Consider the following 25544-nt stretch of genomic DNA (forward strand, 5'->3'; position numbering starts at 1 on the left):
GTAAAATAAATGAATTTTGATCAAGGTTCCATCAATGATCAAACTTTAACTTTTGACTTTTAAATTTACCAAATAATCTATTTTTATTTTAATTGTATAGATGTTTCATTTCCATGTATGTCAGTGTGCATGTGCATGCCTGGTGCTCTTTGAAGACAGAACAGGACATAGATTCCCTAGAACTAGAGTTACAGAGTGTTGTAAGTGGCCATATGGGTGGGGGGAATCAAACCAGGTCCTCTGAAAGAGCAATCAGTGGTCCTAAGTGCTGAACCATTGTTCTAGTTCAAAATGATTTACCCCCCTACACACACACACACACACACACACACACACACACACACACACACACACACATTAATAGCATATATTGTTCTTGCAGAGGACCTGAGTTCAATTCCCAGTAACTTTGTGGGGCAGTTCTCAATAAGGAAGGAGGAGGAAAGAAGCTGGGCCTCTGGGTGGGAATGGCTATGGACAGTTCTTCTTAACTCCTACTGTTTCTGATATGCTGCCAGTACAATGTTTATAATGCTTTAGAAAAATAATCATGTAGGGCATGATCATGATTATTTTTAACCCAAAATAAAGTACACATGTGCTGTACTCATACACCCATGTACACTCTGACATACATACATGTGCTGTACTCATACACCCAATGTACACTCTGACATACATACATGTGCTGTACTCATACACCCATGTACACTCTGACAAACTGATTTAATTTAGGGATTCTCAATCAATTGTTCCTGTTATCACAGTATAGGTGAATACTTATTCTCTATTCCTGAAGCCTATTTGGTATTTTTTGGATTTGGAAAAAGATTGAATTAGAAATATACAGAAGCTGATAAGATGGTTCAGCAGATAATGACGCTTGCAGGACAAGCCTGATGACTCCACAAAGCTGTCATTTCTCCTTCACTTGTGTGCTGTGACACTTGTGCTCATACACATATATGCACACACAGAAATATAGTCAAGAAAAAGTAGTTTGTGTTTTTAAGGAAATATGTGTGTGTGTGTATATATATATATATATATATATATATATATATATATATATGTAGTGACATTCACAGTATGGGAAAAAATCGTTTACTAGAGTTCTTTCATCTGAAAGTACAGCAATAAAGGAGCTTAATCTATCCTCATCAAGGTAACTTGAAAGGTTCTTTATATAAAAATTACGTAGCCAAGCATGATAGCACACACCTTTAATCTTAGCATTGGAAAGCTGAGCCAGGTGGCTCTGTGTTGGAGGCCAGACTGCTCTAGTGAGCTCCAGGTCAGCCAGAGCTACATAGAGAGATCCTGACTTAGGAAGGAAGGAAGGAAGGAAGGAAGGAAGGAAGGAAGGAAGGAAGGAAGGAAGGAAGGAAGGAAGGAAGGAAGGAAGGAAAGAGGGAGGTAGGGAGGGAGGGAGGGAGGGAAAGAAGGCAAAAAACTTTCTATGTAATGGTGGTTTGACTAAGAATGGCTTTCAAAGGCCATTTCAATGGCATTTAAAAGAATGCTTAGTCACTGGGAGTGGTGCTATTTGAAAAGATTAGAAGAATTAGGAGGTGTGATCTTGTTGGAAGAAATGTATCATCACTAGGGGTAGGCTTTTAGAACCCACTAAAATGCCAGTCCCGGTGTCTCCCTCTGCCTATGGAGCATGTAGCTCTCAGCTACTGCTCTAAAATCTGCCTGCATGGCACCATGCCCCCTACTGTTCTAATAACGGACTAAACCTCTGAAACTGTAAGCAAACCCCAGTTAAATGCTTTCTTTCATAGGAGTTGCCCTGGCCATGTGTCTTTTCATAACAACAAAACAGTAACTAACACATATGGGTATTCTGCCTGCATGCAATGTTTAAGGAAGTCAGATCCCCTTGGACTGGATTAGAAACAGTTGTGAACCACTATGTAGGTGCTGGGAATTTAACTCAATCCTCTGCAAGAGCAGCCAGTACTATTAGCTACTGAGTCATCTCTCTAATGCTCTATCTTGAACAATTCTTGAAAATAAGAACCACTTTTGGCTGACTCAAGTCATAGGAAAAAGACAAAATCTGGTATCTTTTCATCTGTAACCCAGAAGGTAACTGTTAGGACTCTAACATTAAGGCGTGTTACTTTCATTTATGTTGCATTTGTTTAACTCCATGAAACTGTGATACTTGCCTTGTCTAAAACACCTGATGGTCTAATAAAGATCTGAATGGCCAATAGCAAGACAGGAGAAAGGATAGGCAGGGCTGGCAGGCAAAGAGACTATATAGAAGGAGAAATCTGGGAGAAAAGAGGTACAGAGAGGTAACCAGAGAAGGAGGACACCAGGGGCCACAGCAATTCATGGAGTAAGAATAAGATTTACAGAAGTAAGAGAATGGGAAAAGCCTAGAGGCAAAAGGGAGACAAAATAAGCAAAAGCTGGCAAGCAACAAAAAATAAGCCTCTTTGTGATTTATTTGGGAGCTTGGTGGTAGGTCCCCCAAAAAAGCCAGAACAGTAAAAAAATAAATAAATAAAAATCATCATATTACTTCTGCTATTTATTATGGGTAGCTTCATCCAAATAGCCACGTTGCAATCCAGAACTGCCTACAGTAAGTTCAATCTACAGTTGTGGATTAAAAATGCACACAACGCACCAGTTCCCCTCTGTTCCAGCATCACTCTCACGGGTCCTACTCATCACACCCTCATCACCACAGAGAGTAATAAGTTCACCCTAGCCAGCATTTGTCTCTCACATCACCACCCAGCTTTATATCTGAGAAAATTGCAATAGCATTACCCATAGGGAACCTTATAACTTCATAATATCCTGGAGCTTCTGTTCTCTTCACAGGTTCCATGAAAGGCCAAGCGCTTTGATGGCTCTTGAATAAAATAAATAAAATAAGGTATGTCATATGGAAATGTCATGTGGGAAATCCTTTCTAAGAAGAGCATGAGTGAAGCACACCCACCTTCACCTGCTGCAGGATGGTCTTGAGGGTGCTGTAAAGCTGCTCTGGGTCTCTGGGCTCTTTACTTGAAATAACAGAGAGTAAAGAAGGATTAGTGTCCATGTTCCAGGCCTCATCAATGCTCAGCCTCTCAGGTCCCAGCCTAGGAACTGAAGCCCACTAGTTGCTATATACCAATTAAATCACTTGGCCCTTTTCCTAGAAAGTGCTGGAAAGGGGAAAATCACTTCCATTAACATCCTCTAGCCCGGCTTGCTTACCTTTTCTCTTTTCCACTTGGTTTCCAGCCTGTCTCTCCTATATGTCAACAAAATTAAACACTAAATGAGAACTGCTTTGGGTCAAGAGAATAACATACTACTTATTAGAAGCACCATACATGACAGCCATGTCTCAATAAATGTCTATTTGGGGAAACACACTGAAACTTCCTTCACATACAGCTTAAAGTGTGAACCGCTTTCCCAGACTGGCAGCTCTATTAATATGTTTTGTTCATTTCTTTTGTGGTGCTGGTGACTGACATCAACACTTCACATCGCCAAGGAGGCAAGTGCTCTGCCCCTGAGCTACAGTCTCAGCTGGTTAGTGTCTAAGGCAGGAGTTCCAACTCTTCAAAACAAAGAAGAAAAAGGGGAGAAGAAACTGCAAGTCAGAAATCTTCAATTATCTCACAATGAAGTGCTGTTGTTATTTTATCTCAAAAGAGTGTCTGTTCTCTGTTTTGTGTGGTCGAGCTCCTGCTCACATTACAGATGGTTTATAGGCTTGGTGTCTGAGGGATCTGGATTTGATTCTTCTGTTCTCTTTTAAAAAGTCATTTATCTTTTCCTTCAGTTTACCTGCCTACAAAACACAACTACAGAAACTAGGTGGAATTAGCCACTGCAACATTAGTTGATTTAAAAAAAAAAAAAAGTCCAAATAGCTAAACATTTGACAAAAGAGGAAAAAGTAGTGAATTGGGACCTGGCACCACTAGGCATTCAACAATGGGGCAGCTACTTGGCTATTAACAGAGACAGCATATTGAAGTGAGACCCAGGGTTCAGCATCAAGAGTCCTAGGGCAGGACAGATGCAATGAGAATTTTAGTTTTGTGCCTGTGTGCTGGGGTGGGGGGTGGTAATTATAAGAACTTAGAGATTCAAACCAAAGAAGATTGTCAAATGATAATTAGTAGCTTTCAATCTATAAATCCCAATCATTTTGTACAGTTTAACCCAGTACAGTTCATTTTTAGTATATTAGAAAGGATTCTTAAGAAAGTTAGTGTAAACTAAAATCTTGAAACAACTGAAGTGGCTTCTATCACACATGGAGTGGAGGGAAGAAGAGAAGTCAGCCACAGGTTCATGCAGGTGACAATGGCATCAAGGCAGGCTGTGCACATGGTGTTCTGAACTTCTGCATGCTAATTTATACAACCATTTGACGACCAGTTCCTCCATTTGTAAATATAAAAATCCAAAGTTTCCATGCTATTTAATATATACTCCTGTTGCCAAGCATTGTGAATAAGTGCTAGGCCTTAATAAATTATGTAATATTAATAACTCCTTTAAAGGTACTCTAGGCTGAGTTAGGAAGAAAAAGACATTAGAAAGTCTTTATTACTGCCCTTCCCATCCCCACACAGTGTCTCACTCCAGCCTCAGTTGACTCAAGTTTTCGATCCCTCCTGTCTTCCTCTCTCCATCCTGGGATTGCAGGCAAGCACCCCAACTAGTTTGCTGCCCACTACACAGACCACACAGACACGGAAGGGGGACAGTTGAAAGCTTTTCAAATAACTGCATGCTGGAAATCATTTCTAATATATCTTACATGATTGACAGAAGATTTTGCTTTTTAAAAGTATCTATACATACTGATTCCAGGAATGCTTTCTATAGGAATCTGCCGAACTCCGTCTTTGAAACATGACAGTCCAGGGTAGACTTTTCGAATCTGGGCTTGTTTTCTTTCTATCAGCTTTTTAATGATCTGAAAAGCATGAGGGAAAGCGTGTTTAGGAAAAGAGGCCATACATGAACCAGGGCAAGTCAGATAAACTGAGGAGACAATGCTCTTGAGGCTATACGCATGATCATGAGACAAAAAGAAGAAAGGCTAAAGACAAATTAGCAGGTAAGAGGCAGAAGCACTCTGGGTCCTACGACATGGCTCAATGGGTAAAGGTACCTACCACCAAGCCCGAAGACCTGAGTTTAATCCCTGTGTTTCCACATGACAGAAGGAGTCAACCCCAGCAAGTTCCTCACGTTCTTTATGTTATAGTGTGTGTGTGTGTGTGTACCTTACATACATAAGTATAGTGCAAAATATTTAAATATATCTTTTAAAAGAAGTATCCTTTTATACCACACTCATTAGTGACATTCATACAAACCCTTCACTAAGGAAAGGATCATCAGAGAGAAGGAAAGAGAGGGGCTGCCTAGAGAGGTTAGTATGGGTCCTCCAGGTCCAGTCTCTTGAGGTCTTCTTACATGTGAACTGAGATATTGGAATCACCCTCCATACCAACGTACACATACGCATGCACACAGGCGGTCTTACAACTCCCTTCCTATCACCTTTTCTCTTGCTCAAGGACACATGGTCCTGCCTATTCTATGTCCAACATCTTATTTATTAGACAGTGACCCAGCCACCCCAAAACATACAAGTATTTGATGATCTCACTTGTGGGGCAGAAGAGATTTTTTCATTCTCTGTCTTCAGCTCATTCTGACCAAGTATGCATTCCAGGACTAGGAAAGTTCTCAGTTTACACAGCTTACACACTGCTTTTATTACTGAAGGAGAGTTTAGTATTTTAGAGTGTTTCAGATTTTGGATTATCTCATTAAAGATGCTCAATCATAAGACAACAGAAGTACTGGAGACGAAAAACATTCTAAAACACCTGGGTCAGGAGCATTTATGATAAGAGCTGGTTATCCAGTCTCTACAAAAAAATAATTATTTTATTATGGTATGGTTGCAGCTGTCTTAAAAATCTAGTTCAAAACTGATGGAGGAGGGTCATCGGTCTATGTGTTACTCTCATTGGTTAATTAATAAAGAAAACTGCTTGGCCTAATAGGTCAGAATGTAGGTAGGCGGGGAAGACAGAACAAAATGCTGGGAGTAAGAAGGCAGTGAGGCAGATGCTATAGCTCTCCTCTCCAAGATGGATGCAGGTTAAGATCCTTCCTGGTAAGCCACCACCTTGTGGTGCTACACAGATTATTAGAAATGGGTTAATCAAGATGTGAGAGTTAGCCAATAAGAGGCTGGAACTAATGGGCCAAGCAGTGTTTAAAAGAATACAATTTGTGTGTTGTTATTTTGGGTGTAAAGCTAGCCATGCGAGAGCCAGGCGGGAATGCAGCCTGCTGCTCCCTTCTACAGATTGGTGCCTGCGGCTCCCACCACTACCAAAACACTGAGAATAAGGCTATGAGGGTAAAGACACAGATTGAACATCTTTATCAACACATCTTTCCCTTCCCAATGACTCAGAAAACATCAAGGAAGAAGGGGCAGAAAGAATGTAAGAGGCAGCAGACAGTGAGGAATGTGTGAAAGGAAGGCCTCTGAATACCTTTGGCCTGGTGCATACACACACGACCTCATTTGAAAGGAATGACTCAACATCATTGGCCTGGTGCATACACACATAACCTTGACACCATTGGGCTGCTGCATACACACATGACCTTGTGTGAAAGGATGGCCTCGACACCATTGGCCTGGTGCATACACACATGACCTTGGGCTCGACACCATTGGCCTGGTGCATACACACATGACCTTGACACCACTGGCCTGGTGCATACACACATGACCTTGACACCATTGGGCTGCTGTGTACACACATGACCTTAGCAGCTGTGGTTGTCTGCACGAGAATTAAAAACTGTATCATGAAGGGGTAAGAGTTCCAGATGCCCCACCCTTAGATGAAGAGCAAAGGGCAACTGATGACTTCTGAGAAAGGAAGTATAGCTTTTCTTTGTGGATGTGGCCACTTATAAGTTGCCAGTGCCTCAATGGGTGACCCCAGCTCATGTGCACATGGGCAGCAATAATTTGACTTAGTTTACTAAGTTATAAAGTTGGGAGTCAGGTGGAAGATATATTGGGGTGAGGCTGGAAGGAATGAGTAGAGAATAGATATGACCAAGATATGCTGCAAATGTGTGTGAAAAAAAAACAAAACAGGTTTACCTTCCAAACACTCCCATTTAATAATATGTGTGAGAAAAGACTAGAGATGGGGCGGGGGGGGGGCATAAAAGAGAAAAGAGGAAAGGAGGGAGCCGAGAGGGAACAGAAGAAAGGAGAGAGAGAGAAAGTCTTGTCTTTTAAAAAGTCAACTGTTTTTGTTTGTTTGTTTGTTTGTTTGTTTTGCCATCTGAAATAGCTCTGTGCTTTTGGCTTTTCCCTAGGTATTAGAAGCTAACAGATCATCTTCGGTGGGAATCTGCAGACTTCCAAGGAACTCTGCGACCAGGAGGTGATGATGGAGGAGGGCTAAGTGTCTGTGTTACTTTCATTGGTTAATAAAGAAACTGCCTTGGCCTTTTTGATAGGCCAGCCCTTAGGTGGGTGGAGTAGACAGAACAGAATTGTGGGAGAAAGAAAGCAGAGGCAGGCAGTCGCCATGACTCTCCTTTCCCAGACAGCTGCAGGTTAGAATCCTCCCGGTAAGCCACCACCTCATGGTGCTACACAGATTACTAGAAATCGGTTAATCAAGATGTGAGAGTTAGCCAATAAGATGCTATAGATAATGGGCCAGGCAGTGTTTAAATGAATACAGTTTCCGTGTAATTATTTCAGGTGTAAGCTAGCTGGGATCCGGGTGGCAGGAAAGTAGCCCACCATTCCTACTACAGGGTGACGCCTTGTGCCTGGTGGAAAACTACAGAACAAGCAGCTGGCAGTGCCAGGCTCAACTGGCAAGCAGCCACCAGTGTATTAAAGCACTGCCAAGTCCAAGCCTGTTTGTTAGGACCTAGAGAAGAGTGCGGGAAGACAGCTCTCCAAAAAGACATATCAGAGGCACCTGCGGCACTAGGAATCCTTCTACAGCCCTATTGGAACTCCCCATTTGGCAGACATCTTTGACCATGCAACAAAGATATTTTGATTTTCTAACTTTGGAACTCCCCATTTGGCAGACATCTTTGACCATGCAACAAAGATATTTTGATTTTCTAACTTAAAATGCCTTTTGTTTACTTCTACAGCAGCACATACCTTATCCAACTTTAAAGAAAATACTCAGTGAGTGACTGCTGTCACTAGGTACAGAATAAGTTTTCTGGGTGTTGTTTCTGGGTCACATTTAGTAAGTAAAAGAATTGGAACTAAGGATAGAAAGCAGATGGTTTTAAGGCAGATGTGTTTTTTCAGTAACTTGTCAGGGAAAAACAGCAGATTAAGTAACAAGAGTACTGGAAGGAACTGAAGTGTTAAATCACTGTACACTCACATCTGGAGCCTTTTCTGCTATTATTATTTATCATTTGTGAGCATAAAGGATGTCATACCAATACACATGACCAACTATTATCTGGAAGGAAAGACTTCAGATAGAGCTTGAAGTGTAAAGGGGAAGAATAACAGACACTAAAAGAAATGTCTCTGTATTACTAATAATTAAATCCAAGTGGGTGGGTCAGACTAATGCTGCAGAAGTTCAAAGGCAGCCTGGAACAGAACCTGAAAGAATGTCACTTGCTTGAGTGATAGGGAACAGGGTAATGTGAGCAAGAGAGCTAATGCATCAGCAATGGTCTTTGAGGACCCTCTGGGGGATGAAAGCAAAGAGATAAGATTGCAAAGGGGCCGGAAGGCAAAAGGACCCAATGAAGTTAAGATGTCATGGTACAATATCCAGGCTGTATTTCACACAACACACACACACACACACACACACACACACACACACACACACACACACACACTGACATGGAACTCAGTGAAATGTAGTCTGCCCAAAGGCTGACCTGGGCAGAATGGGATCAGCTCACCTCCTTCTGCTTTTTAATGATGACAGAGAACTCTGTGTATGGGATCTGAGGATTCAACTCACATCCCATCAAAGTGGCACCTTCATAATCCTTGATGTATCCGACATATTTGGTTTTAGGTATTTTGATTTCTTTGGAGAAACCCTACAAGGCAAATCAATTCAGTTATCAGGAAGCTGTGAAACAAAGCTGTCCAGCTAGCTGCTACGTGCTGGCTCTGGGCCAAGGACTAAGATGCACTCTTCCCAATATCACGTTATGAACAGCAGCCACAGAGAGTGACCCATGACAAACAAAATGATCAAAAATCAAACCGTGCCAACAGGAAACAAATCTAAATTAACTGAAGTATCTGGAGGTGGCAGTGTTCACACCACTAATCCCAGCAGGATAGTAAACTCAAGAGTGGGGTGAAGTCCAAATTCCTAGGACCGAAATCCCCTGTAGATTCATTCTTCTGTTGAATCAATTTTCTTTTAATTTTTAATTTTTAAAAGAGATTCATATTCAGTGAGGGAGCCTGTCTCAAAGCAATAAGGCAGAGCCCAATACAGGAAGACACCCAATGTCTTGCATTGGCTGCCAAGTGTGCACAATAGGTGTGTACACCCGGGCAAACTCATGCATGTGCACAGATGCAGCCTGAGGAGTATGGCTTCACTGGGAACTGACCTGCTTCTTGAAGTAGCCGATGGCGTACTCATCCGCATATGTGAGGAAGTTCAGAACATCATGCTTTATGTGGTATTCTTTGAGATGGTTCATCAGGTGTGTTCCATAGCCCTGTGGAATTAAAAATACTCAAGAAAATAAATTCCTAAAAACATGACAGAAAATAATAGCATTTAGGAGTTCATAATTTTAAATATTTTATTAACCAGGGTCCTTTCTAGAAGGAACTATTATGTTAACAAACCTTTCTTGCATGTCTAAATTTTGAAAAGGAATCACAAGACAGACATTCAAAATCTATGGCTCAAGACAAAAACCATCGCTGGCAAATACTAATTCCTGGTTCTTTGAAAATAACACACAGAGACTCCAAACTCAGTCCTAAAATCCTTGCTGATTCCAAATGCTTTTAGAGTAGAATGTCAAAGGTTTTTTGGTTGTTTTTTGTTTGTTTTTGTTTTTGTTTTTCGAGACAGGGTTTCTCTTTAGCTTTTGTATACCAGGCTTGTCTCAAACTCACAGAGATCCACCTGCCTCCCGAGTGCTGGGATTAAAGGCATGCGCCATCACCTCCCAGCCTGGATGTCAAGGTTGAGTTTAATCTTGACCATATTTGAGAAACTGAGATTAAAGGAAGTGGGTAGAGGAATGGTGTTGACCCTCATTACTATATCTGAGGTAAGCCATGCAGACCTTCACTGGGGTGTGTACTGATCTAAACATTTACCTGTTTCCGACACCAACAACCCTTCTAGCAACTGCATCACAGACACCCAACTTACCTTGGTTTATCAGACCAAGAAAAATCTGAGAAGGCCACAATCTGAATCAGCAAACAAAACAATGGAAACAAAAACTATGGACAATATTGAATAAATGAATGGTTTAATATATGAAAACAGGACCAGTGTTCTGGTCCACATTTGTGATGCTAGCACTCAGGATGCTGAGGTGAGAGGGTCTGTATCTGGTATATAATCTTGGGCTATATGTCAAAACTCCATCTCAAAAAATAAAAATAAAAAATAAAATATAGGCCAGGCAGTGGTGGCACACACCTTTAATCCCAGTACTTGGGAGGCAGAAGCAGGCAGATCTCAGTGAGTTTAAGGCCAACCTGGTCTACAAAGCAAGTTCTAGAACAGTCAGGACTGTTACACAAAGAAACCCTATCTCAAAAACAAAAACAAAACAACAAACAAACAAAAACAACAACAAGAAAAAAAAAGAAAAGAAAAAGAAAAAACAAGACTTAGCCGGGAAGGGACCATACACATGTAATAAATTCTCAAAAAATTAATAAAGATGCATTTGAAAAATAAAAATAAATTAAAGGAATAAAAACTGAGTGGTTTAAATTGAAAAAATACAAATGTTCACTTTTTCAATATAAAGCTCAGGAAAGACTGATGAATTTAGAAAGATTGTTTCAGAATTTCATAAAAAGACAGGAAACAGAGCTTCCAGAGGTGACTGTTCTCACACAAAGACTTCATCCACAGACACTACCTCACAGAATCACTTCCACCTCCCACGCCTCAAACCAAGCAGTATATGAGCCAGAGTCTCTTTGTGTGGCATGACTAGGGGACCCCAAGCAATCTAAGCACTTTCCAGGACTTTCTCCAAGATGCCTTGCTACAGCACGGCTTGTGGGGCCAACTACCAGGTGGGTGCTCTGTCCAATAAAACTCAGCAGCACCATCTCCCTCTTTTGGAAATTGTTCCTCCAGTGCTGTTACCAAGAACATTTTCCCCCAAAGCACCATGACACCAAGACACTGTGAGTTTGGATATGATGTGAATAGAGAGGATGAGTGAAATATCTCTCCTGGAAAAAGGCATTGTGACATGGGGAAGAGAAACAGCAGAGAATAACAGTATGGGCCTGCACTAGTCAGCATGACAGCTTGTTGGTGCCAACTGGGCTGTGCTAGAAGCATAAAATGTCCACCAGCAAAAAATATGAATATACATTTTATACTTCCATGTTGGCATGGCAATATTTTGGACATATTAAGTTAAATACAAACTTTAAACATTTCATTTCATTTGTTTCCTTTTACTTTGCAATACTACTACCAGCAATTTTTATTTTATGTACTCATTTATTTATTTGGTGTTTTGAGTCAGGCTGGCCAGGAACTCACAGAGATCCACCTGTGATCACAAGCCTCTGCCAAGTGCTGTGATTAAAGCAACTTTACACATGACTTAAAAAAATAATTATATATGAAACTTGTGTTTCTATTTTGTGACATGAATTCAGAACAATGTGTTTGTAATGGATAAAAGGAGAAAAGTTAGAAATGATTGAGTGAGGCATTAAAAAGGGTTTGTCAAACGGCTAGGACTATAGGGATAACTCAGCAGGTAAGAGCACTGCTTCCACAGCACCTGTGTTCAATTCCCAGTACACACAAAGAAGTGAAAAACAAGAAATTGCTTCAGAAAGACTGAGGATGAAGAAAGGATGGACATACACACAAACTGGCATCTGCATGATGCAATAGAGAAACTACAGCACCCCTTCCCCAAATTCAGCATGCCTTGGAAGCTCGGCATACTTATTACACAAAGTTGAACACGGAGGCTGGATTGCAGCATACAAATGAACAAGGAGACAGGCAAAACTAATCCCATAGGGGTAGGCTCTGTAGGAGAGGTCCTCAGACTGTAAATATTGAAGCAGTAATTCTCAACCTTCCAAATGCTACGAACCTTTAATACAGCTTCTCACAATGTAGTGGGTCACATTGTAGTGGGCGGCAGAGGGCCATAGTTTCTGCACTGGGCAGCAGAGGACCTGGTTCTGAATGAGGCAGCAGAGGGCTAAGAATCACTGTCATTTGCCAAAACCAAAAATAAGTCACTGGACGAAGTAATTTTCATTTTCATTACTATTTCATATTGTACCATAATGGTATTGCTACCATTATGAATCATACTGTACATATCTGTGTTTTCTGATTGTCTTAGGCTACCCCGTGAAGGGGTTATGTGACACCCACCACAAGAGTCCACAAGCCACAGGTTGAGAACCATTGTATTAAAGGAAGAACATTTTCTGCACATACTATCAAAATATGTACAAGACCAAAGGAAGGCTTTGCCATCCTTCTGCACCTTGCTCTGCGAAGAGGGGGAGAGGCTTTACCTTTTTCCCATTGGTCAGACAAGGGTCTTTGACCTGGTAGGCTTGTGCCAGCAACAAACATGCACTCAGGGCTTCCTCCGTGTATGTGTGTGTGTGTGTGTGTGTGTGTGTGTGTGTGTGTTTACTGCCATAAACATACAATAAAGACCACTGAAAGACACTCTCAGACCAACTGAACCCTGGAAAGGACACTCTCCAGCCTTTTGAGCTGCCTGCAGGTTGTGCAGTGAGCTCCAGGTTCCCAGCTTTTGAGAGTTGTCACCCACCCATGCGTGATGCAACTGTTTTTGAATCATTTCTTCTCCTGTAAGTAACCCTCTACCCAAATTCCTACAAAGGCTCTGAATTACTTTTTCCCCTTGTTATTCATACTCAGTCTGTAATGTTTGGCCACCTTCCTCAAGATTTTAGAAAATAACATAGTCTGTGTTATGGCAGTGGAAGGAAACCCCTCTGGAAGCCATTGAAAACTTTCCCACCAGTGTTAAGGTATCTTCATTTTTGCTCTGCTATTGGTAAAAGTGCCTAAATTCACCCTAATCAGAAGCTCAAGGCTATTCTTAGCTTTAAGCAAGTATGAGACAAGCAGGAACTCCATCAGATTCTGTCTTTAACAGGAATGGGGTGGGGGTGTTGAACCCAAAAGAAAGCACGAGGGTACAAAACTAACCACACTTTATACAGAAAATTACTTCGTCCAGTGACTTATTTTTGGTTTCTGCAAATGACAGCGATTCTTAGCCCTCTGCTGCCTCATTCAGAACCACGGCCCTCTGCTGTCCATTACAAAACCACAGCCCTGTGCTGCCTCATTCAGAACCACGGGCCTCTGCTTCCCAGTACAGGAGACACGGCCCTCTGCTGCCCATACAGGAGCCACGGCCTCTTGCACCCACTGGATAGACAAGCTATGAGTGCAAAAAACACACCAATTTCAAACACTTAGCACATACAGAGAATATAGATGCTGTTGATAATTCCTCATGATATTGAATTTTAGGTTAAGTGAAATACATTTGAAAAATTAACCTCTCCTGCTTTCATTTGTTTTTTTGAGATGAACCTTCTAGAAAGTTTGTACTGTGTACATATGGCTTACATGTGCATCTTTCACACAGCTATGTTAGACAACTTGCCTCAGATCTTCCAACAAATTTTCTGCAGCCACTATTGACTCCTAAGCTGCTTACAGCTCCATCATCACAACATTCTTCATACCCTTTTGTAGTGGTTCTTAACCTGTGGGTCTTGACCCCTCTGGTTATCAGATATCCTGCATATCAGATATTACATTTACATTACAACTCATAACTAACATAATGACAGTTTTGAAGTAGCAACTGAATAACGCTATGGTTGAGGTCACCACAACACTGGAAACTATATTAAAGGGTCACAGCATTAGGAAACTTGAGAACCATTGCTGTAGTGTGTCCTGACAGAAATAGAGTGGAGTAAACAGAGTCTACAGAAGAGCTCTTTCTGCCCGGCACTTCTAAGTTATCCCAGGCAAACCAAAGACAATCCAAAAAGAGCACAACCTTAACTCCCAGGAACAGCAACATGGCACAGCGAAAGGAGGACTCCAGTAGGCTCATAGCCCACATAAGCGACGGCGGCAACCACTCTATGACAAAGTGCTAGAATAACATCATAGACATCTGGGTTCAAGGGAATGCTCTGAATCAAATCTGTGTAAATGTTTTCTTCATTATTTGTCAATTTCTCACAACTTCTCTTGTCTCTGTCTCTCTGTGTCTCTGTCTCTTTCTCTACCTCCCCCTCTCTCTTTTTGATACAGTCTCCTTGGTTGTCCTGGAACTCAATAGGTTAACCAAATTGGCCTCAAACTCACCTGCCTGCCTCTTATTATGCCCAAATATACAAAGTCCCTGGGAAAGCCAAAAAGAAGACCGAATCCCATATGTAAAAGCAAAGAACCTTTATTTTAAGCAAGTTTGCAAACTCGGTCTCTCCACATGTCCAATGTACTGGAATAACCGGAGAGCCCCGAGCTCAGTTAGAATAGGGTTTTATAGCAGTAAAGGTGTGGGTGAGGGGATCTCTGGGGTTCAGGACCCCTGACTGGCTGACATTCATCTAGGGATGTCCTGGTGAGTGTGTGCTGGCAGGTGATCCTGTCTACAGTGGATGGAATGTTAGGCATTTCCTTTGAATGGAGGTCAGGTAATCTCAGCTTGTGGTTCTTCCTACAACCAGGTGTTGCTTTAGTGTAAACTACTGAGACTAAGGTCTCCATTTAAGTTTATCAATGGCCAGAGTCCTACTCTGGCAGGTGATAATGGTTGGAAGTAAACAACTTCCTTTGAGTGACCTGCCCAGACTTAGCTTATTATGGCTGACTCCTACATCTCTAGTTCCTGAGTGCTTTTCTACTAAGATCCTTTTTCTTACCTTGGTTTGAAGGTAAGTTGGTTGTAAGGTTTCTTACAAGGTTTCTCTTACCTTGACTTGTTCATTTGAAGTTACTGCACAGAAAACAATTTCTGTGAATCCCTGGGATGGAAACATCCGGAAACAGATACCACCAATGACACGGCCATCTTTAATTAAAGCAAGGGTTTTGTGTTTCCTGAAAGAATAAGGTTAAGCTTTATCTTTCTTGGTTATATAAAATACCTTTAGAGATGTTCCTTGTTGAGTAAGAAGACTTGGAGCAGGAGGGGGTTCTTTCATCTAGACACCAGCTCACCATTTTTCTGTACTCTTTAGGGTAAGCCTACTTCAGAGCTCCCACCAAAAACAATACCTTAGAAGAACATGAGCCTAAAGGTAGGTGCTTGGAGGGGCTCTAGAATTGGCTATGGGAAATGGAGGGAAAGCTCAGAGCTCAAAGTAGTAGGGAAAGGTGGACTGTCAAGTCCTGCAGTGTAAAATCTCATCGGACTATCTCACTTGGACTTGCCACATTTACAGATCACATTTCACACAGGCTGTCTGGTTAACTAGGGTAAAGTAAAAACAAATGGAGTTTAATTCCATGTTGTTGGTATTTTTAGATTGTATTTTTGCTTTTTTTTTTCTTTAATATTGTGGATTTAACCTAGGGCTTTGTTTTCTCCAGGTAAGCCTTCTACTAGTGAGTTACAACTTCATCCTTGGATTTGTTTTTCTTCCTGAAAGCACTGGATTTCCTAGGGTAATCTATCCCAAATCCCAATCATTTTCCTAGTGTTTACAGAAGCACATTGCACAAATGGATTATCTTGTGCTCTGTATTTTGCCTGAAGATCCAACAAAACTTTGGTGCAACCCTACCTGTGGGTACTTGGGCTACAATGGTACCTTTCCAATACAACAAAACAAGGAATGTACTGACTGCAGTAAAACACATTAGTATTCCTATGTTCTCACAGAATGTGGTGCAGAAGGTTCCTCATCAGCTTAGTATTCTTTATTTCATTCATTTGTTTATTTGTGTGTTCAAGTGTATGAGTACATGCCACTCTCTTCTCGTGTGCGTGTGTGTGTGTGTGTGTGTGTGTGTGCGTGCGTGTATGCGTGCACACAAATGCATGCCACTCATGTGTAGAAGTCAGAGAAAAATTCATGGGAGTCGGGACTCTCCTACCATGTGGGTCCCAGGATAAAACTTAGATCATAAGGTTTGGCAGCAAGAGAATTTACCCACTAAACCATCTCACCAATCCCAGCAATTTATAAAGCTTCAATTTATTAACAAGAACATTTAAGATTTATTGACAGATTAATTTTTATGACTTTGACATGAAAATTATATCATTGTGACTATGAATCCATATCAAGATAGGAGGTAGTTGGATTCCAAGAACTAAATGTCACTAAATAGTTCTCTCTTGCATTAAAGAAGGAATTAAGAATGAGTTGAACTTACGGGTCAAACACGAGTCGTGTGATGTACTCTTTGGGCATTCGGGGCAGCTGGTGAGAAAACACATTCTGCAGACCCACCAGCCACATCAGCATCTTCTTGCTCGGTTTCTGGCTCAAAGAATTGCCCACCACATGGAATTCAATGACACCCCTGCGTTCTTCCAGTCTTGCTGCCTCATCTCTGGCTGAATGTGCTGACAGAAAATTGGTCTGGGATTCAGGAGACAAGAAAAGATTACAAAGGGCTCTTCTTTGAAAACAGTGAACTGGAACACATGAACACTTTCCCTGTTCTAACAAGACTCTGGTATGAATTTCAGGGTTTTAAACATAAGTGCATGAGAGCAGCTGTGCATCCACACCCCACAAGTTATGAAGACAAAATAGAAAAGTGGATTAAGAAGTAGATGATTCAGCAGTTAAAATGGTTTCCTGTGCAATCAGAAAAACTGGAGTTTGGATTCTAGAGTCCACGTAACAAGCCAAGTGTATCCTTTGTACACCTGTAAGCCTAACTTACAGGTTAGACAGGTTAGACTTACAGGTTAGAAGGAAGAGACAGATATGCCTCAAAAGACTTGACAAATAATTATATATATATAAAAAAGATACCCTCTTCTGGCTTTTATATGTACATAGGCATGAGAAACCACACCCACACAAATAAATGAATAAATTAAGTAGACAAAGCATTATCAAAAGATAACATTGCATGAATCAGCAAACTTTTGTTGAGACAGAGTCTTGCTGTGTGGTATAAGCTGGCCTTGAACTAACATCATCTGTTGATTGCTTCCCTCAGTTGAGATTGTGTTCAGAATGGCCCGGGGCCAATCCACCCATGACTGAGGGCCCAGGATCCCTCAGATCCTTCTTTCTCTTTCTTTTTTTTTTCCATTTCTTTTCTTTTCTTTTTTTTCCTCGCCGTGAGAGGCTGCTCGGAGCAGCCTCTGGCCTCGCTAGGTTCCGAGTCACCCCGACCGGATCTAGACAGGCCTAACAGTCCCACCTGTGGCAAGGGGATGCCCTTCCACAGGCCTTGTGACACGCTGGTTTGCACCTCACCTATAGGGGGAGACGTCCCACTAATAGGCCTTGTGGTGCCGCCGTTTTGGGGTTTTCACAGTCTCAACTATGGGAACCAAGCCATCCAAACCCATCAATCCAGGGTATATGCTGCTTTCTCATTCTCAGAACTCTCCCATATAGAACAAAACTGGGGTCCTATACATCTAATTCTACCACTTTCATAAAACATTCCAATATCTTACCCAGTCTTATAATCTTACCTTCCATGACATCTATATAATCTTATCTAATAATCTACTTCCTAAAGAGTGCAGACGAGTTTAGGAGCAGACCAAGCAACATGCAGAGGAGATTCACCAGACTCTTGCCTCCCATGCTCCCGGAGAAGAGGCGGTCCCACAGCAAGAGCCACACTGGAATTATAATACTCCGGTTTTTGACTTGCCTCCTGGCAGGTCTCCTTCAGGCTGCCCTCAAGCCAGTAAACTATACTAAGCTCTCAGAAATCATTCAAGATACGAAGGAAAATCCTTCTGCATTTTTGGAACACCTCACAAAAGCTCTGTTACAGTATACTGACTTAGATCCAGAAACCACAGAAAACAGTTACAAATGACTCATTTTTTTAATCAGTGCTACTCTGACATTAGGGCTAAACTTAAATATTTGGAGAAAGGCCCCTTGACCCCACAGGCAGAAGTCTTAGAGTTGGCTTTTAAGGTGTACCATGCAAAAAATGACAAAGCCGGAAATCACTGTCACGTGCCTCCCGACCAGCCGAGGTGACAGACCGCCCGATCCGTGTTGTCTGTGCTGCTCCCTTGCCCCCTGGGGCTCGAGAACTGCCAGGCCCGTGTTTCAAAAGTGGGAGATCTGGTCACTGGGCCTGAGCATGCCCTAATCCTCATCTTGGTCCCATGAGACCTTGTCCGAGATGCCATAGGGAAGGACATTGGGCAGTAGATTGTCCTCATGCATGTAGTGGCATGGAGACATCAAACCAAGAAAATTTCCAAGTTGATCTTCTAGGTCTGGCCATGGACAAGTGAGGCTGCCCAGGCTCCTTTGACATGACCACAACCGTCATCTGTAACAGGGAGCCACGGGTGAACATCACAGTATCAGGACAGCCCATCTCCTTTCTCTTGGACACCGGAGTCACATACTTGGTACTGAGGGAATTCAGGGGGCCTACTTCTCCTTCTAGTTTCCCTATTGTCGGGGTAGGGGGACAGCCTTATCTACCTCAGACCCCACCACTTAACTGTGTTTTTAGGGGTATTGATCTCACTCATTTATTTTTAGTCATGCCAACCTGTCTGCTACCTCTCATGGGAAGGGATCTTTTAGCAGCAGTAGGAGCTTCCATTTCATTTGCTCCTCCCATTCACCTTACCCCAGACTCATCAGTAGCTCCACTCCTCCTTCTCCTAGCCTCCCAACCTCCCAAACCCAATGTGTCTTTTCCTCTACCAGCCTCCCAGGTAGACCCCCAAGTCTGGGACACCCAAAACCCCTTCGTTGCTAAATACTATTCCCCCATTGTTATCCAATTACACGATCCTACTAAATACATTACCCAAGCTCAGTACCCGCCCCCTCCAGAGCCTTAAGGGACTTAAGGCTATTATCTGCGACCTCTTAAGAAAAAAGCTTTGCCCCATCTCTTCTCCCTTTAGCACTCCTACACTTGCTGAAAAAAAAAAAAAAAAAAAAAAAAAAAAAAAAAAAAAAAAAAAAAACCTAATGGAACCTATTGCCTGGTTCAAGACCTCCGGCTCATTAACTCCGCAGTGGTCCCCCTTCATCCTGTAGTGCCTAATCCTTACACACGTCTTTCCACTATTCCTCCCGGAACCTCCCACTTCTCAGTTCTAGACCTCAAGGATGCTTTTTTCTCTATTCCTCTCAGCTTTCAATCTCAAAACATCTTTGCCTTCACCTGGACTGACCCTGACACTCACCTCTCCACATAGCTCACCCGGACCTGGATTCCAGGACAGTCCACACCTGTTTGGCCAGGTTTTAGCTTCCGACCTGCTCTCACTGTCTCTCCCTAAGTCTAAGCTCATACAAGTATGTGGATGACATTTTACTTTGCAGCCCATCATTGGAGATCAGCAAAACTAATACCCCCGCTCTTTTAAGTTTCCTGTCCAAAATGGGCTATAGAGTCTCACCTTCTAAGGCCCAACTGTCTACTCCTCAGGTCATTTATTTGGGATTAACTATAACCCCAACTTAAAAGGCTATTACCCTAGACAGAAATAAACTAATTTATCCCCTTGCAATTCCTTCCACAAAAGAAGAAGTTTTATCATTCCTAGGAAGAGCTGGCTTCTTGCGTTCCTAGATCTCCTCTTTGTCTCTCCTCACCTGCCCCTTATACTTAAACAAGGCAGCTCTTGGCTCTCTGCATGAGCCCCTTCTCCATCCGGTTACCAAACCCTTCCTTCCAGAGACTCCAACGGGCCCTTCTCCAGGCCCCAGCTCTTCATCTCCCAGATTTAATACGTCCTTTCTCCCTTTATGTAACAGAGAAGGGGGGATATGCCCTTGGAGTCCTAGGACATCAGCACCTGTAGCATACCTGTCAAAGAAGATGGACCTTACCACTCAGGGCTGGGCACCCTGCATACGTGCTTCAGTGGCTGCTGAGCTTCTTATTCATGAGTCAAAAAAACCTAACCTTTGAGTCACCCACCACTGTCTTCTGCCACCACAATCTGTCCCATCTCTTAACTTACAAAGGCTTACAAACCTTACCCCCTTCCTGAGTTCTTTCCCTCCAGGTGGCACTAGTAGAAGATACTACCCACCCCTTAATATCTCAAATCCCCCAATGCTGCCCACCCCTTAATATCTCAAATCTCCTACCTCAACCTAATATTAATTACTCCCCATCTCACTCCTGCATAAAGATCTTAGACGATCTACTGCCCCACCCCTCACATACACAGGAGAGTAAACTATCCCAGGCCACTTATACCTGGTACACAGATGGCAGCTCCTTTTTATGTGATGGGACCCACAGAGCAGGCTATGCCATAGTATCGGATACTGGGGTAAGTGGAGGCACGGGCACTCCCTGCCCATACCACTAATCAGCAGGCTGAGTTGATAGCTCTTACCCGTGCCTTCCAGTTAGCAAAGGGACACTCTTTAAATGTTTACACAGACTCCAAATGTGCCTTTCATATCCTCCTGTCCCACGCAGCCATCTGGAAGGATCATGGGCTTCTTACAACAAAAGGAGGATCCATAACTAACTCAGGTTACATTATGGACTTGTTAAAAGCCTCCCACCTCGAACCTGAAGAAAATCATATAGTTATCCACCTGGATATTGGAAGTAGACAAGATTGCCAGGCAAATTGGGTGCACAGGGGGTGGAGGTGTGGAAATAAGGGGAGAGGGCTAGAGAGAAGAGAGAGGGGGAGGATTGGAGATAGCTTGGGGGAATGGGATGCGGGGGAGGGAGGAAGGATGGTTATGAGAGCAGGGAGGCATATATCTCAACTAAGGGAGCCATTTTAGGGTTTGCATGAGACTTGATTCTGGAGGGGTTCCCAGGCCCAAGGAGAGGTCCCCAGATTGTTCCCTGGGCAGCAGAGGAGAGGGTGCCTGAACTGGCCTTGGACCATAGCCGCACTGATGAATATCTTGCATATCACCATAGAACCTTCATCTGCCGATGGATGGAGATAGAGACAGAGACACATATTGGAACACTGGACTTAACTCCCTAAGTACAAATGAGAAGCAGATGGAGGGAGAACGTGAGCAAGGAAGGCAGGATCAGAGGGAACCCTCATCCGATGATCGATGGAGATAGAGACGGAGACCCACATTGGAGCACTGGACTGAGCCCCCAAGGTCCAAATGAGGATTAGAAGGGGGGAGAACATAAAAAAGGATGTCAGGACCGCGAGGAGTGCATTCACCCACTGATACATGGGGACTGATCTAATGAGAGCTCACCAAGGCCAGCTGGACTGGGACTGAACGAGCATGTGATCAAACTGGATTCTCTGAATGTGGTTGACATGGGGGCTGACTGAGAAGCCATTGACAATGGCACTGGGTCTTGTTTTGTCTGCATGTACTGGCTTTTTGGGATCCTAGGCTGTTTGGATGCTCACCTTCCTAGACCAGGAGGGAGGGGGGAGGACCTTGAACTTCCCACAGGACAGGAAACCCTGACTGCTCTTAGGACTGGAGAGAGAGGGGGGGGAATGGGACAGGATTGGGAGGAAGGCAGAAAGTGGAAATTTTTATAAATAAATAAATAAGTAATTTTTTTAAAAAAAAAAGCCTCCCACCTCCCCAAAGCTATAGGAATTATTCACTGTCTGTCTCCTCAGATTGACAGTTCCATTATTTCCAAGGGAAATAACCGGGCTGACCAAGCAGCTAGAACAGCAGCATTCCAGAGCCCAAATCTATTTCAATCATCTCAGGGAGTTCATACAGTAGAGCTGACATTCTCACAGACACCCGCTGATCCCCAGCAAATTCTGTCCTACCTACATCAGCTCTTTCATCCTAATAGCAAAGATCTGTTTCATTTTGTTAAGGCTCACCTCCAACCCACCCTTGAGGACTTCGAGTTCTTAAAAGCTATCACTGCCTCTTGTCAAATCTGTCAAAAGTCAGATCCCAAGACCAAATACCATAGCTTCCCTTTCCCCATCCACCAGACCAGGGGCTCCCTTCCAGGAACTGACTGGCAGCTGGATTTTACTCATATGCCCATGGTCAGAAGAGTTAAATATCTTCTGGTCTTGGTGGGCACATGTCTGGGTGGATTGAAGTGTTTCCCACCACTAATAAGAGGACCCAGACAGTTTCCGATGTTCTTCTCCGAGAAATCATCCCCTGGTTTGGAATCCCAACCTCTCTTCAGTCGGATAATGGCCCAGAGTTCACTTCCCAGATTTCCCAAAATTTGTCCAAGGCCCTTAACATCCCCTGGCATTTTCACATCCCACACCACCCTCAGTCTTCAGGGAAGGTAGAACCAACTAAGCGCTGTTTAAAAAATGTTCTTGTTAAGATGTCACAGGAGCTTCACCTCGACTGGGTAAAACTTTTGCTCCTGGCCCTTCTTAGGCTTAGGGCTCTCCCCAAAAGCCCCCTTTTCATCTCGCCCTTTGAACTCATGTATGGGCGGCCAGTTTTAGCCCACGGCCTCTCACCTAAAACCTCTCCCCTTCCTGATCACCTGGTTACTCCACTGTTAATCCCATCTACACTCCCTAATATGGGATTTTACCGACTACTCATTACCTCAACCATGTGTTAATTCATGCCCACTGCTGATTAAAATAGGGGATCAGATATTATTCTCTCTCCCAGACCAACGCCCCTCACCACTTTTCCCTAAATGGCAGGGCCTCTTTAAAGTAATTCTTGTAACTCCCACAGCTGCCAAGCTTGAGGGACTTCCTCATTGGATTCACCTGTTGCATCTTAAACCTTTTACTCTTCCAGCTTAAGATATTCTCCCATATACAGTAACTTAAACAGGACCCTGTTCCCTTAAGTTCCAGAGGACACCAAGATCAGCCACTCTCTTCCCAGTTCCTGAAAAATAAAAGCCTCATCCTTACTCAACTCTTCTGTGCCAAAAACTCCATATACTCTCCTTCCTCTTTCTCCTGTCTGCTTTATCAACTTCTCCACATCTTCAATGTCATGCTTAAATTTCCAGTTAACCACTCAGCTGTTATTACAGGGACCATCATTAAACATAGAGCCAGAGGTACAAGGACTGCCAAAAGCCTAGGTGGTAAGAAACAATAACGAATTTGCAGCCCCAAACTCCAAAAAACTCACAAAACAGACCTTAACATAACAGATTTATCACTGACTGCAGCAGTGTTTCCTGGATGTTAAGGTAATACCATGATGCAAAAGGAAAACCAGTGCCTTAGGATTTACTTCAGGTAAAACATTAAAGGGTCTAATAATTATCCTTTTCAATAATTTCCTCCTTTCCCCCATCATCTTCCATTCTATCATCATAATCATAAACTTTTAATATGTCTAAAATTTGTTTCTTTTCAAACATTTTTTTTCATAAACTCTAGGGAGTCAATTGGACCTACCTAAATGGATCAGATTCGCCCAGAATAAGTATCATTTAATTCTTCCCTTATCACTCCTGGTCTCAGGAACCCCTGGAAAATTCCCTCTTCCACCCCTCCAAAAAAAGAACCTTCCCTTTACATCTTGGAACTCTCCTCTCTTAATCACTGGGATCTAAAATTTTTTCCAGACATAATTTTCTGCCTTTCTAGCATCTTGCGAGGTCCAAGCTGCCATCCAGTCAGTTCCTCAGAGCCCGAAAAATACAACCGTAATCAGCCACCCCAGGACATGGTCAAGCATCTCAACTCCTCGACGCCCACAAAGTCAGCATGAAGCAGTCACAAGAGACCTTATGATGCCCCATTCCCATCCATTAAGACCTCCCAACCCCCCAAATTTTTATAATAAAAAAAGGGTGGAATGTAATTATCCAGCCACAGATAAGGCTGCAATTCCGGGTTCTAAAGGCAGGCATGTGTGGTCAGGCCCTCGGGTACAAAAGGCCCTACGTGACCCACGGGCACGCATGCATGGTTACATCCACGTATGACTGGCTAAACTCTTGTGCGCATGCGTGAGTCTCCCATCATCCAGGCCCCACGTGACCCAAGTGCGCGCATGCATGGTTACATCCACGCATGACTCAGCTAAACCCTTGCAAGCATGCGTGAATCACCCATCACCTATGTCATCAGTGTGACGTAGTCACGCTAACCCCCTGTGTGCATGTGTGGGGTAGTCTTTAAAAGCTGGATGCACCATCTTTCACTCTCTCGGCACCTCAATCTCCAGGCCTGTGCACATTCTCCTCTAATAAACTCCTAAGCAGGTTTGTTGGCATTCTGTGTCTCCTTCTCACTCGCGCCAGATAATTTCATACTGAACCTTAGAAATTACTCAGCCCAACCTCCACTATTATGAAAATCCCACCCCAACTGAGTTCGGGGCTCTCCAATTGCACCAATGCCTTGGACACACCAGAGAATCCAAGTTCAAACTTGAATGAGAATAAAGGCTTTTGCTTTTACATACAGGACTCAGATTCCTAGTTGGATTTTGGGGGACTCCATGATCTGATGGATCTATCACCCTCCTATTACTGTTATTCTCTCCTTAGCCTGTTGGTTTAAGGGCATAAGAAGCCCCAAGAGACCAAGGGGAAGCCAGGGCTTCCAGTTCAATGGAATGTTTGCAATGACTTCTGGTAGTAGTGCATTCCCCCTACTCTGAACCCCAAACTGCTAGTCCAGCAGAACTTAGGGTCACAGGAGCAGGAAGCAAACACTTCTCTAGTGGGTCACTAGAGGTGATAACAAGTGAAACTATTCCCTTTTTCACCCCTTGATTCCTGGATCCAAGGATTCTGGCTATAGGAGAACCAGACTCTGATTCAAAGCACAGACTGCCTTCAGGAGAACCCTGTGTAATGATTTCACCACATAAGGCTGATACTTCCAGGTTCTAGGGGTCATGCAGGTGCAGATAAGACCTCAGGCAGAAGGGCTTAATGCCTCCCCAGGGATCTTGAAGGGCCCTGTGTGATCCACCTATGACTCAGCTAAGCCCTTGCACATATGTGTGAGCCCTGTCATCTGCGTATGATGTAGCCACATCAACCCCCTGTGCACATGCGCTAGGCAGCTTTTAAAAGCTGGACGCACCATCTTCCTCCCTCTCTCTGCACACTGACTTCCCAGGCCTGTGCACACCCCCTCTAATAAAC

The 25544-nt window shown here is 43.1% G+C and overlaps 1 protein-coding gene across 1 annotated transcript in view; it reads right to left on the reverse strand.

Annotated features, from left to right (window-relative positions):
* Kat2b (lysine acetyltransferase 2B) overlaps positions 1 to 25544 on the reverse strand; it is a 128247-nt gene that overhangs the window by 2729 nt on the left and 99974 nt on the right. Inside the window, exons 10-17 of the mRNA XM_085679374.2 lie at positions 16701 to 16909; positions 15293 to 15419; positions 9670 to 9780; positions 8998 to 9141; positions 4840 to 4954; positions 3229 to 3265; positions 2969 to 3032; positions 2794 to 2878 (exon numbers count right to left, since the gene is read on the reverse strand). Coding sequence (XP_085535500.1) covers positions 2794 to 2878; positions 2969 to 3032; positions 3229 to 3265; positions 4840 to 4954; positions 8998 to 9141; positions 9670 to 9780; positions 15293 to 15419; positions 16701 to 16909 — 892 coding nt within the window. The remainder of the gene's footprint in view (positions 1 to 2793; positions 2879 to 2968; positions 3033 to 3228; positions 3266 to 4839; positions 4955 to 8997; positions 9142 to 9669; positions 9781 to 15292; positions 15420 to 16700; positions 16910 to 25544) is intronic.

The sequence above is a fragment of the Myodes glareolus genome, chromosome 18 (assembly GCF_982192425.1).
Source record: "Myodes glareolus chromosome 18, mMyoGla1.1, whole genome shotgun sequence".
NCBI classification, from domain to species: Eukaryota; Metazoa; Chordata; class Mammalia; order Rodentia; family Cricetidae; genus Myodes; species Myodes glareolus.